The sequence below is a fragment of the Melitaea cinxia genome, chromosome 12 (assembly GCF_905220565.1).
Source record: "Melitaea cinxia chromosome 12, ilMelCinx1.1, whole genome shotgun sequence".
Lineage (NCBI taxonomy): Eukaryota > Metazoa > Arthropoda > Insecta > Lepidoptera > Nymphalidae > Melitaea > Melitaea cinxia.
Window position 1 is genome coordinate 10,702,887 of NC_059405.1, and position 13,471 is coordinate 10,716,357.

Below are 13,471 nucleotides of genomic sequence, written 5' to 3' on the forward strand. Positions count from 1 at the left end.
TCACTTGAAATTCGGAATAGGGTCTCCGTCAAGGATTCGTTGCATAGCTCTAAAATGCAAGACTCCTGCAGCCGAACTGGCTCCACACGTATCGACTCGTCGTTCTTGTGGGCCTAGCCAGTGAGATCGAGAGGGTGGCGCAGAGCTTAGGCAATTCTGCGTTTTCCTGAAGAGTGTCCTAAGCGACACAATGTCTTTCTGACACTGTCTAAATCGTCTGCAATAGACGGACTAAGGCCAATGATTATGGACCTCTGCAACACCAGAAGCATTGATTTCTTTTTGGAGTTCTTATCACTATTCAACACGGGCATTTATAAAATATTAAATCATATTAAATGTTTTCTTTTTTCGTATTTTAAACATGTTTATTACAAAAAAATAAAAAGAGAATAAATTAATAAAATTGAATTTTGTGTTGATAAAAAATATGTTAGCAAAGGTAAAATAAAATACAAAACACGCGATTCCTTACTGGAGACGATCACGAGTTTGATATAGTATCCTAAAAGTATTATATTTTGTTATTAAAAAAAAATTAGAAATTAGTTTTAACCCTTCAGTAATTGTTAGCTAATTAAGATCTAACCTTTTTTACAGGAAGAGAAATCTTAGCTCAGTAGTGAAGTACAAGCTATAAACGTACATTGTAGTAAAATATTAAACACATAGTACATAAAAGACATAAATGAAACGTTTTTACGTAAATGATTAAAATGTCATACGTATGAATGAATATATTTAAAGAAATTCGTTCAAATTTTTCTGTAAAAAAGACGAAAAAAAAAACACCTCATTATGTTACGCTATTCTACGTATGTCGTTAATATCGGGTGTTAATTTGAAAACCTTTTGAAATTGGCTTCTAGACGAACCTTGAGAATCCCAATTTCCTTCAGGAAATTGATAGAGCCTCTTGTCGAATCATAAGAATCTCTAAGAGAAAATAATATGTTCGTGCCATATTAAAATACCGAGTCGAATCACATATTATGTCGTTATTTGAAAAATATATAAATTTATAAGAAAAGACACACCTCTGAATAATAAATATTCTGTCATTATTAATAAATAATTACGTTATATATTAACAGTAAAACATTCAAATGAAAGGTTTATTTCGTACGATTTATTTTTGTGTTAACCACACATTAGCAAATTCTAAGCAATTTTTTAATATCATGTCAAAAATCGACCGTCCCAGCGGGGATCGAACCTGCATCTTCGACTTACCGTGTCGATGCTTTAGCCAGTTAAGCTATGGAACGATGTACTCGCTAGATCGAAATTTTTGATATGATGATTTTATATTCGGTCTAAGTGACCGTGGCGCAGTCTATTGTGAGTCCTTTACAGCACTCGTAACTATTCAAAGTTTCACATTACAATGAATTCTTTGACAGGAGACGACACCATGCTATTTTAAATTCGCACGATTTATTTTTGTGCTACCCACACATTAGGAAATTCTAAACAATTTTTTAATATCATATCAAAAATTGACCGCTCCAGCGGGGATCGAACCCGCGTCTCCGACTGACCGTGTCGGCGCTCTAGCCAATTAAGCTATGAAACGATGTACTTCGCTAAATCGAAATTTTTGATATGATGATTTTATATTCGGTCTAAGCGACCGTGCAGGTTCGATCCCCGCTAGAACAGTCGATTTTTGATATGATATTAAAAAATTGAAAAGTTTATTTTATTATTTATAGCAAATTTATAGTAAAAGCTTATTCTTTTTTAAGTTTTTTTTTACGTTTAAAACTTGTTTTTTTTTCTGAATTTAAAAATACGAAAATTTACTACTTATTGTGAAGCGTTTAATTATTTTATTTATTTATGATTCATTATTAAAGTGAATGAATTAACTAAAGTAAATGTTTCAAGATGCCTGTAATAACGTGAAAAAGCTCAAATATCCAAACATATTTAACGGAACTTCCATAAATTGAAACTATTTTTCACGTTACTTCTGCCGACGAAGAAAAGTTAAATAAAGTTAAATTGATTTTGACTCTGATGTTTTAAGGATTATTTCTTGTCATATATTGTTTAAAAGATAATAAGAATATTTCATAATAGTTTATAAAGAATGAACTGTTATAATATTGAATGTTAGTTATAATTCAGAAGTCGACTAAAGTCAAAATTTCATTATTATTTTTAGAATATTTTGCCAAATTTTTGTGTGTCAGTAAAACAATTCTATTTCATTTTTTGTCTTTGTCCTGTAAAGAAAAATAAACGTTTATAATTATTTTTATTTATTTTTTTATTTAAATTAATCCATCGAATATTTTAATATCAGAACTTCTTACACCCTCGAACCACTGTGCTATGATATAATAATTATTTTAAATAATTAATATTAATTATTTTATTTTATGGCGCTACGCTTTAAATGAGTCAAGCCTAGAATATACTGATTGTAAAAATCATCGTAGTTATAATTTAAATTAATACATAATTCTTTATTGTTTCAGATGACCGTAGCTGTACGTCCACGGATAGCAACAATCAATTTAAAAATGATAGTAAATACTCTATTTATAAGACGTAACACACTATAAATCTGTCATGAGCGATAGCTTCAAGCAACTGCAAATAGTACCAATGAAATGATCTAAATGCCTTGTTCAAAAGAAGAGTGCGCTGCTGGTCGCAGGCGCCGACTATGTTTGACTCGACTAAAGGCGCATTGCTAGTAGCGCCCTCTCTCGCTAACAGCTCGTGTTGGCCTAATGATAAAGGCTGGCCGTCGACATTTCCAGCAACGGAAGATATACTGAAAGCCCTCTTTATATTCGCCTTATCTATGGCAATCGTTTTTTGTAACCTTGTACTTATATGCGTATTGAATAATCGAAGGTATACAAAGTATATTGATAATCAGGTATGTTGTATGTAGTTTACGTTATTCCTGTGTACACTTATATATGTATATATTCGTTTAATAAGATTAATATATAAAGAATTTAAAGTTTTTATATTATGAGTTATTAGTTGGAACCTAATTTACAACATGTCACCATGGCACATGTACGTTTTAGATTCACGTGTTCTAGATGTGCGTAGCTAACACATTACTTACTACAGAAAAATATAATTTGCTTAATATGTACGTATATAATATGTATATACACATGTAATCCTGTCAAATGATTAAACTTAAAAAAAACATAACTAAATATTACATAGTTGAAAGTAAATAAAATCACGAGTAAAATATTAAATATGTTTCCATTTAAAAATTTAATTTCATTTATAATATAATTTTATTATACAAAGCAGTTCCATAAAATCAACATTACGTCATACTAACATTACATACCTATATTTATTTTCAGCCTAGGTATCTATTGACTTCATTAGCACTGAACGATTTATTTACCGGGATACTTATTGCCCCTGTGGCTCTTCTCCCTGCGTTGTATAAGTGCTGGCCTTACGGAGAAATATTTTGTCAAATACAGGTACAAGCTTATACAGTTTCATATTTTCACTATTATCGTTAATATATTATTTCTCTATGATGTATGTCAAAAATCTATATTTTAATATTCATAAAAAAAAAAAACAATTTAATACTGTAAAAGTACCTGAAGAAACAAGGTCGTTCCAAATTTTATTTATGCCAGGAACGGGGAGAAAATGAGTAAAGTTACTCTTGTAAAATTAAGCAAGCGACGTTAAAGTAATCGGATACTAATGATAAAACATTTTACGGTAAACCTTTTTTTTAATTTAAAGCAAATAATTTCTTTAAAAATGATTTTAATTATGCGTGATAAAATATTTAACCATTTTATGAATCTTGGAAATATAAAAATTGTTTTCTTTTATATATATAAATCTCGTGTCACAATGTTTGTCCTCAATGGACTCCTAAACCACTTAACCGATTATAATAAAATTCGCACACCATGTGCAGTTCGATCCAACTTGAAAGATAGGCTATATTTTACTTTGATATATTAATTATTATATTTAAGAAAAAAATAAAGAAGGGGGTACAAAGTTCGCCAGGTCAGCTAGTATATTATAAATCTCTTCCCAATGGCGGCAATTTTTTTCAGTTGATAAGTAACGAGGCAGAAGCAAAGATCTCATAAAACAATATACTTAGTAACAAGCTGTTTACCTACCTGTTTTTTTTTTAAAGCTACGCAAACGCCTGAATTTTTTAGTTGTTTTGTAATTATTCTGTATTATAACTTTGTTAAATTTTTGGTGTTTCAGGCGCTTTTAAGAGGAGCTGTGAGTCAACAGAGCGCTGTTATTCTAGTTTGTATGGCGATAGACAGATATTTGTACTTATTACATCCAAATACTTACCAAAAACATTCCAGTAAAAAGGTAGCAATAAAAAAAAACATTTATGTAGTATTTCATTCACTCTAACAAAATAGAAAAATTAAAGTAAATAAAAAAGGACAAAAAGTAGAGGCAAGCAATAAATTAATTAATACAATTTTTATATTTATTTTACACTACATTCACATGTGTTTGAGTGTTCGAAAATGGGTCTCATTCAGCATGGTACCCCAACTTATTAGTTGCGGCGCTGATTTTCATGGAGCCCTCGTATGATTCACTTATGATGTGAAGTTTCTTGTTTTATAGTTCAAATTATTGAAAAGTAATATTCAACTTTAAAATGTAGTAATGCGTACTACATAATTGGCAAATTTATGACAACGAGAAGAAAGAGATAAAGGTCAACAGCAGAGTTATGACGAGTTGTCTAATATTAATAAGACTAGCGACCCACCCCGGTTTCGCACGGTTGCAAAATGCTATCAGTGTTCCTCTACTATATTATGCATATATTAAACATATAAACCTTTCTCTGGAATCACTCTATTTACTAAAGAAAATCACATCAAAATCCACTGCGTAGATTCAAAGATCTAATACAGACAGCGAGAATCAACTTTGTTTTATACTATGTAGTAGGTAACTTAATTTTTTGTTTGTAAAGGTATCGTATGTATCGTACAAAAGTTAGTAAGTTCTAACATGTATGTATCGTATTTTCAATTTTGCTTAAGTGTCATTATTGACTTCAATTTTGTTAGTGGTGGAGAGGTATATTATTCCAAATTTTTGATGCAACAGACATAAGAGTGCTTCAAAACGCCATAGTTTTATGTCGTGGTGTGTCAATTGTATTCTTGTCTCTTGTTTTTTGTATTTTGATGTCTTCTATCTATACTAGTTTTTCATAAATAAAACATATAACAATAGCATTAAGTTGCTTACCATAGGGACAGACGAGTGTGTGTTTATGTTATAATATATCTATATTTATTTCTTATTTATAAATATATCCTTCAGTTTAAAACAATAAAGGTTTTTTTTTCAATTCAAAATTCCAAGACAGCTTTGCTTAATAATATCTTTCAGCGTTGAAATCTCTTTAAGTCGCTTAAGAAGTTTTAATGCTAGAATTTTAATGTGATTTTGATACAAACACAGAGGCTTTATCTTGCAGATTAACTTTGTGTTACTACGTTAAATTTTTCTTTTCTATTTTTTTCATTTTAACGTATTGAAGGCAAAAATACCCTAAATGTTATTTTGTTAAGCATAAGATTTTTAAAGTTCTTTGATTTGTCTATTTTATCATTCATAAATAATTTTATATTGCAAACAATCTTAAGCTTTTAATTATAATATTGTTATATTATTTATGTCTTTACTTGAATATTTTACTTGCAGGGTTGCGTTCTAATAATTAGTATAACTTGGATTTTGTCTGTATCTTTGTTTGCTGTAATGGTTCTACCACGGACTGGATATTATTTCAATTCTACTGGTTTGATGGCATGTGACGTATTTCACAGTAGGATTGCGTTCAGGTAATAAATATGGTTTTTATATAAATTGCCTAATTTAATAATGTACTTGTTATAGTAATTGTTAAAAATGAAACACTCACACACGTTTACTTAGCTCGTATATTGAAATTCGTATTTAAACTCGTATAATTGATTTTTAAACTCAAACAAAACACAATCAAAAGTCTCTTAAGTACATATATGAGATAATGTTGACAGCGCGATTTAACAGACGGCACAACGCCAGTAAATGAAGAAACTACATACATTATTCTTTATATCAAATCAATTAGCCTTTGACTTGGACGCACAACGCCATCTATTAGTAAATGAAAGAACTGAATACATTATGCATTATATCAAATCAATATTAATCTTTTACTCAGTAATATTTTTTTTTTCTCAGAATCTTGGCTTGTTGTGCGTATTACTTTCCAACGACAATGGCGCTGATGTATTGTTATGGGTCTGGGTTCCATGTCAGTAAAACGAGAAGTAAATGTAATCAAGATCCCCGAACTAACGGTGGATCGTTACAGTGTACTAAAACCCATAGTAATCTGGAGACTATAGTAAGTATTTTTTGTAACAAATGTAAGAATACATTAAAGTGGCTGATTTTTTAAAATATTTTCTGTGTTCAAGCAAATTCAAACTCCAGTCAGGCCGCATAGCGTGAGTACATCTCGTACAATGGCTGCGATGTCTCTAGGATTTATTGTAATGGTAACTCCAGCCACTATCCAAGAAGTAGTAGCGGCGTGTACGGGTTGTAAGGTATAAATTTTCTTTAAAATTTATTACAATATGTATTTTAAATCTCCGTACAATTAAAAAGTTTCCTTTTAACGACAGGTACCACCATCATTGGATTTTCTAGTCACTTGGTTGGCTCTTAGTGACAGTTTTTGGAATCCTTTCTTATATTGGTTATTAAATAGTCATTTTAGAAGGATAAGTAATGAGCTTATCCAATATTACGTAAGTAATTTTACTAAAATTAATGTATATTGCTAAATTTGTACGTTAATATAATTTTGGTGTTTTCTATTCAAACAGATATGCTGTCGTAGAACAAAATCATTTCAAAGTTTTGAAAAGCCAACTGGCTGTTGTGGATCCCCGATTACTTCAGATGGACTTCATTCAAAAGGAGAGTTTGAAGGACTGGGTGAGAAATATTGGGGTGAAATTTTAGAACGTACTGTTTCCTCAAACTCACTTCATGCAATTCAAAAAGCATGTCACAGAGATCCATTGCGATGTACTGGATCATTTAAAGGCTATCCAAGTGGAATGTGTAAACACGGATCAAGATTTTTTGATGGTTACGGACCCAATGATTATAGGCAGTTAGATAGATCTGCATTTCAAATCGAACCTTGCTCAAGACAATGTAGATTAAAAACTTCAGATTTTTGTTTATTTAGATCTGGACCTGGTCTTGAATGTGGACGTTCACGCTCCAATCTTAGTTTGGACGAGAGTAATTTTAATAAGATATGTAATGGTAGGCATCCAGATTTGTGAGAATTCCGAAACTGTCCGATTTTCGGGCATAGAAGCAATAGTATAGGAATGTATCCTGGAGTAGAACATTTTAATTCTAATATTAAGTGGAAATTTGATGATTCACCGTGTACAGAAGACGATGAAATGCCAAATATAGAACATAATTTGGATAGAATACGTAGTTTAAGTGAAGAAAAAAACTTTAATGCATACGGTGGTAAGGAAAATGACAATTTATTAGAAGTGGAACTGAACGATGTGATCGAAGAAGATTCCGATGATCTTAAAGATTATTCCAATAGTGTGCGTGAATTTTATGATGACAAAAGTGATTATGGAATAACTAACAAATTTTCTCGAAATTCTTCACTTTCAAATCGAGAACTGGATGTGATAAAAGAGAGTTCTAGAAGTTCAAGTGATACAGAAGTTACATTGACACGATGATTACCTAAAGTGACTTTTCATAAAGCGGTAAACATAGTGCACTTAGAAAATACGCCGATGAGGAAATTTAAAAATAAAACAAATGTGTATTTTGTAAAGTAGTATGTTTTATGGCTAGATTACACTCTTTTTAAGTAAGTGGTAGATATTGTAAGTATGTGGACCAGTAGAACCAGGTCTGTATTTTGTAAAATATGCTCGCAATAGTAACGAATAACATTGTATTTAATTGATTAGTTTTATAAACTTCACATTTCGACGACTGTTTTACGGATGGATATATTATTGTTACACAATATTACAAAATATATGGCGTGTGTTATTTGTAATGAAAGAAAACATTCTAAAATCTCTAAAAACAAAATATGGCTACGGTAAGTTTTGTATTTTTTGCAATAGATAAGTATAAATAAATTGTAATTAGCTAATACAAGTCAGTAATAAAATTATTTGTGTCTTAGTTACTTGTAAAGGTTCCTGTGAAATTATTAAATAGTAATTGTAAGATAATAATTAATTTTATTTGATTATGTTTCAAAATAAAATGTACATAAGATATCTGTCATAAAGACGTACTTCAAAAATATAGTAAAAGTTAGCAATATTTATCTCTCTATCTGTATAAATGTGATTTTGTTTTATTAAGTCTCTAAAATGTCTTCGTCAAACAGCACGCTACTGCTGCACCTTACAAATTTTAATTATCATGCTAACATATAAATATCTAATACAATAAAAAATAATTAAAAAGATACATTACTATTACATTTCATTAAATACGAGCTGCAACCACAATCGTATAAAATTATAAAAATGTTATAACGAATGTATTCTACAGTAAAATAATAAGTGTAAAATTAGATAGAATATCAAACACAACATCCAATTTTAAAAATGACACCTATATAGCAATAAAGTGATTTAATTTTTAAGTGTAACAATGTCGCCCAGAAAAAAACTTGGTTGCTTGAATGAAGCGCAATGCTTTGACGCGCACTTAGTAATGCATCCTGTTTGACCGAGACATATTTTTTTAGATAAAGACTGTTTCTAAATAATTATGAATAGAAATATTAAAATTAATTTAGTGTATATTTTTTTTCGTGCGGATCAAAATATATTGTATAATTAATTGTTAATTTTACAAATAAAAAGAAATAAATCGATATTCAACGTTTTTAGTTTTATTTTATTTTATAACATTCAAAAATTTTAATATAAGCTAAAATAGCTATTGGTAGCCTAGGAAATTTTAGCTTCAGTACTTTTTAAGTTAGGGGTATAATAATTAGGATTATAATAACAGTACACTTAATAAGAAAAAAATAAATATTACATCTGAATTGTTTGTACCAAAAAAAAAAAAAAAATACTAAATAATGGTTCGCACAATAAAGTTTAATAAAAAAGAACAAATAAAATTGATAGGTAATATGTATGTAAATTGTATATGACGATTATTTTACGTAAACACTTAAGTAATTTGGAATTGAATAAATACGTTAAAGCTATGGTGATGAGTAAAACCTGTGCTATATTGTTATAATTTTTTTTTTTTTTTTGATAATTAAAATCTTATTACAGCTTAGTGCTACCTCAGAAAATAAAACCTAATACTCAAACACCTACTGGCCCTTGCCTATTCAGTTTTTTCCCGCAATGCAGCAAACTGAAAGTTTTCTTTTCTTTTGAAGTGGTAGGCTTTAATAATGGGACACTAATGTAGCTGTGACTCAAACCAATGTAAGAAAATCTGGATGGTACAAATAATGCGCCTCCAAATAAGTTTTTGTCAAATATGATATAAATGAAATCTGTACAAATAAATAAAATTGGAGTGTCTGTTTGTAATATTAAATTAACCGCTTTTTGCTAAATGCATATGAATGTATACATTGTACATATACTAAAATAACATTTTTACAACTTTTTTCTGTCTGTCTGTCTGTCTGTTTATTTCGGCTAATCTCTGGAACGACATGACCGATTTTGATGGGACTTTCACTGGCAGATAGCTGATGTAATAAGGCGTAACTTAGGTTACTTTTATTTTAGATTTTTTTTTAAACTTAACAGTTTTTTTTTTCAAATTCCACACGAACAAAGTTGCGAGCACAACTATAGTAATAAAATTTAAAATTAGTAATAAAATTTTGTACCCATTAGAATACTATAAAATATCTGCCAAGCAAAGTCTAAATCATTGAGCTGTATTTTTAATTTTGAAAAAAGTTTAAGTGAATATACTTTCATAGTGTACAATTATTTATGAATCTGTATTAGAACATTACTCACGAATTATTTGAAAATTATTACTTTTACTACAATTTCTACAAATAATTTGTTTTATTTTTCAAATTATTGGATCTTTATTTGCGATTAGCAATACTTTGTACACTACCCGGTCATAAATAATGCATACATTGTCCCTTACTCACATTATTTATGTGACGTATCGGACGGTCAGTATTTTGTATGACAGAGCTAATAGTGTAAGATCCCAGACACGACGATCTTTCTTATTTTTTGAAGGACAAAATATATACAATAAAGTAGAAATAGCATTACCCGTCCGGATAATTCACAATACATAAATAAAAAAATTACCGACCGCCAATCATGATGACGTTGTTTCGAAATTAAAGCCGTCATAAATATAATTTAATTAATTAATTAATTTACAAAAACAAAAGCATAAGTACATTTTTAAGCAAGCAATTATCTATAAAATAAAATATAACTTATGTGGAGTAAATGTGAGGTTTTTCTTAAAAAGGGAGGCAAATATCTGAAAGCCTAGCGTATTAATATATATGATTATTTATTTTATACTTTATTGTACACCACAAATATATTACAAACAAAGCATAAAGATAGTTACAGACAGTGAAGTACAATGGGCGGACTTATGGCTAATTAGCCATTTCTTCCAGACAACCCATGATTAGTATATACGATCAATATTATAAAATAATATGAAATTTATACTGCCAGACACTTATTAGATTATATTTTAAAGTCCGAACAAAATATTTTGGCAACTCTTAATACTACTATATTGTATAATATATATTTTGTCAATCAGAAAATACGAAGGGTCTGGGATCTGGGATTTTGGACTATAACGTGCTAAGGAGTCGAAAGTAGCCGATTTTCTCATTTAAAATCAATTAAGTGAGAAATAAAAACGTATTAAATTCTTCTCCATTTAACATGGCATTGGTGTAATCGTCCGTGCTATTGTGGCAATGATTGGATTAATTAAAACGTACCTAGCCTTTAAATTAGATGAAAATTGCTATACACTTTAGTGATTCCAGTATTTTGATTACATAATTTAGAGCGTCATCACGTGAATAATAATTGTGTTTACTCGCAAACGAAAAGAACCGACTTCAATTACATCGATAAGTAATACAACGCAAGTAGACAAAAAATAGTCGAGTAAATACGGGTTATCAAAGATTACTCAAAAGGTTTTAATCAGATCTCGATAAAATTTAAATGTGACCACATGATAAACATCAGCTTTCGATTAAATTAAAAATTATCAAAATCAGTACACCCAGTGAAAAGTTATGCAGTATAATACAACGTAGGTCGACGAAAAAATAGTCAAGTAAAAACGCATTATTAGATATAACTCGAAAAGTTTTAGTGTGTAAAGTTTGAAGTTAGTATTTAGTGTAAAAGAAGAAGAAGTGTTAGATCTCAAATAAATTTGAATTGGATCAAATGACACCAGTTTGCATTGTTAATTAGATTTGATTATTTCGTTAAATTTAAGGTAATTTAGTGATCTCTGACATTAATTGTTTGGCGCCGACTAACTTACATTAGTTTTAGAACTTAGTTATTAAGGTTAATTAAAAACTCAACCATTTACAAAAAAATTTACTTAAATATAGTTTCATTGCTTTAAGAAGTTAGTTATTGTGGTTCATTAAAAAAGCTTTATTATTTTTTCTTTTCAGTTTTTTCGGCGGTTTAATTTTTTGTTAAAAAGTTTTTATTTAGTGAAGAATATTATTCAAAATAATTTATATAATTATATTTAAATATATATTAAATAATTAAAATGTTCTGTTGCAGAACGGAATAGAAAGATTTATTTCTAAGCATACAATTTCGCTATCGTATCTTGTATATTTTTTAAAGCACAATACTTCTACTTATTATAATTATTAATCTACTTATTATGTCATCTAAAAGTTCTTTTTTGTCATATTTGCTGATGTTCAAAGTAAGATAATTTTACTATCAACTTAAATCATACTCTTACTTTTACTACGATTAAACGGCTTTACAATGTCCAATTGTAAAAATAACTTTGTGATGGTAGACGTAGATAACACAAATATTTTTAAAAACAGCTATTTACATTTTGAAAGAAAAAAGATAAACGAATTCAGTAAAAATGTCCAAAAAGTATGCTAAGTAAGTTTTTCTGAATGTAATATTTTAAATCTGGTATTTAGAAATGTCTAAAAATAGCGCGTCTGACTATTACAGGCAGTTAATTCTTAAAAAAATATATATTTACAAAGCCCGATTTGCAAGAAGGGATAGAAAGGCTAAATTTTGAGATTAACATATCTGTCTAGAATGTTCGCGTTATAAAAAAAAAAAAAACTACTAAAACAACCGTATTCTTTTACTGATGCAATCTTGAGACATTTTATTTTAAAATGCTGTTTTCTATAAAAAATAGCTACTGATCGAGACACTGAATTTATGTTTGAAACAATAGAACGAGCATGTAATATTCTTGAAATTCATAAGTTGTCTTTAAAAGTTTAGGTTACTTGGTGCTCTTAAAGTAAACCCAACATATTGAGAGCGTTTAAAAGAATTTAAAAACAATTTAAAGTTATTGGATACTTTTTCATTGATTTACTTTTAATAACCGTGTCGAAATAAAATTAACGTACATAATTATATAGGAGTATTTGGTTTTGGTGCATCTATACCACATGTGTGTAACCTAGTAAAATAAGTGATATAATTTAACCGTTTTAAGATATTGAAGACTATTAATCAGGATAAAAATATTGAATAATTAAAAAAATATTTCAAAATCATTATAATAAATAATTAAAATGGACATTTCTGTTTATTCCATCAATTATAACAAAACTGATTTTATAGTTTGAAAACATTAAAGTCGGTATGTACATAACGCAATAGATAGTAGTTGGCCATATAATACATGTTTTGATTATTGCATTGTTATAAGTATACAGTAACAGAAATCCATAAGTAAACGAGATTCGAGGATGTAGAAAAAAAATCTCTAAGTTAAAGAGAATATCGATAAATATTGGGTCGAGTAGCGGTCGTTTAGCGAAGCCCAGGGTTATAAAACGTTTGGATTCAGCTAGGGTCGCTAGGGTACGTACGTGATAATTTGGTAAATACAAAAGTGTATTGTCGTGGGCTCGTGATCTTATGAAAGGGAGCTTAACTTTTGCAGTAGATATAAGGCGTTTTTTGTAAAGTCAAAAGATCTTTGTGCATTCTGTATCTGCCATTATTATTAAACTCTAGGGAATATTTTTAATGTTTGGAGAAAAAAAAACTAGCTTAAATTTAGCTTTTTTATATTTATTTATTTATAAATCCTAAGGTTAACAATAGATATCACAAGTGACTTAAGAAAAATTTAAACC

The 13,471-nt window shown here is 29.1% G+C and overlaps 1 protein-coding gene across 1 annotated transcript; it reads left to right on the forward strand.

The window, feature by feature from the left end:
* The first annotated feature begins 2,677 nt into the window (after positions 1–2,677).
* Positions 2,678–7,373, forward strand: LOC123658745 (trace amine-associated receptor 6). Its single transcript, XM_045594087.1, has 8 exons — positions 2,678–2,896; positions 3,351–3,476; positions 4,243–4,359; positions 5,725–5,864; positions 6,250–6,415; positions 6,489–6,620; positions 6,699–6,824; positions 6,903–7,373. The coding sequence occupies exons 1-8, from the start codon at positions 2,678–2,680 to the stop codon at positions 7,371–7,373; spliced, it is 1,497 nt and encodes a 498-aa protein (XP_045450043.1).
* The last annotated feature ends 6,098 nt before the right edge of the window (positions 7,374–13,471 follow it).

What these genes read in the sequence shown, in the direction of transcription:
- LOC123658745 (XM_045594087.1), top strand. Translation starts at nt 2,678, where the DNA reads ATGTTTGACTCGACTAAAGGCGCATTGCTAGTAGCGCCCTCTCTCGCT. An exon ending in CAAAGTATATTGATAATCAG is followed by an intron (nt 2,897 to 3,350) that starts GTATGTTGTATG and finishes ATTTATTTTCAG; the next exon opens with CCTAGGTATCTATTGACTTC. An exon ending in AAATATTTTGTCAAATACAG is followed by an intron (nt 3,477 to 4,242) that starts GTACAAGCTTAT and finishes TTGGTGTTTCAG; the next exon opens with GCGCTTTTAAGAGGAGCTGT.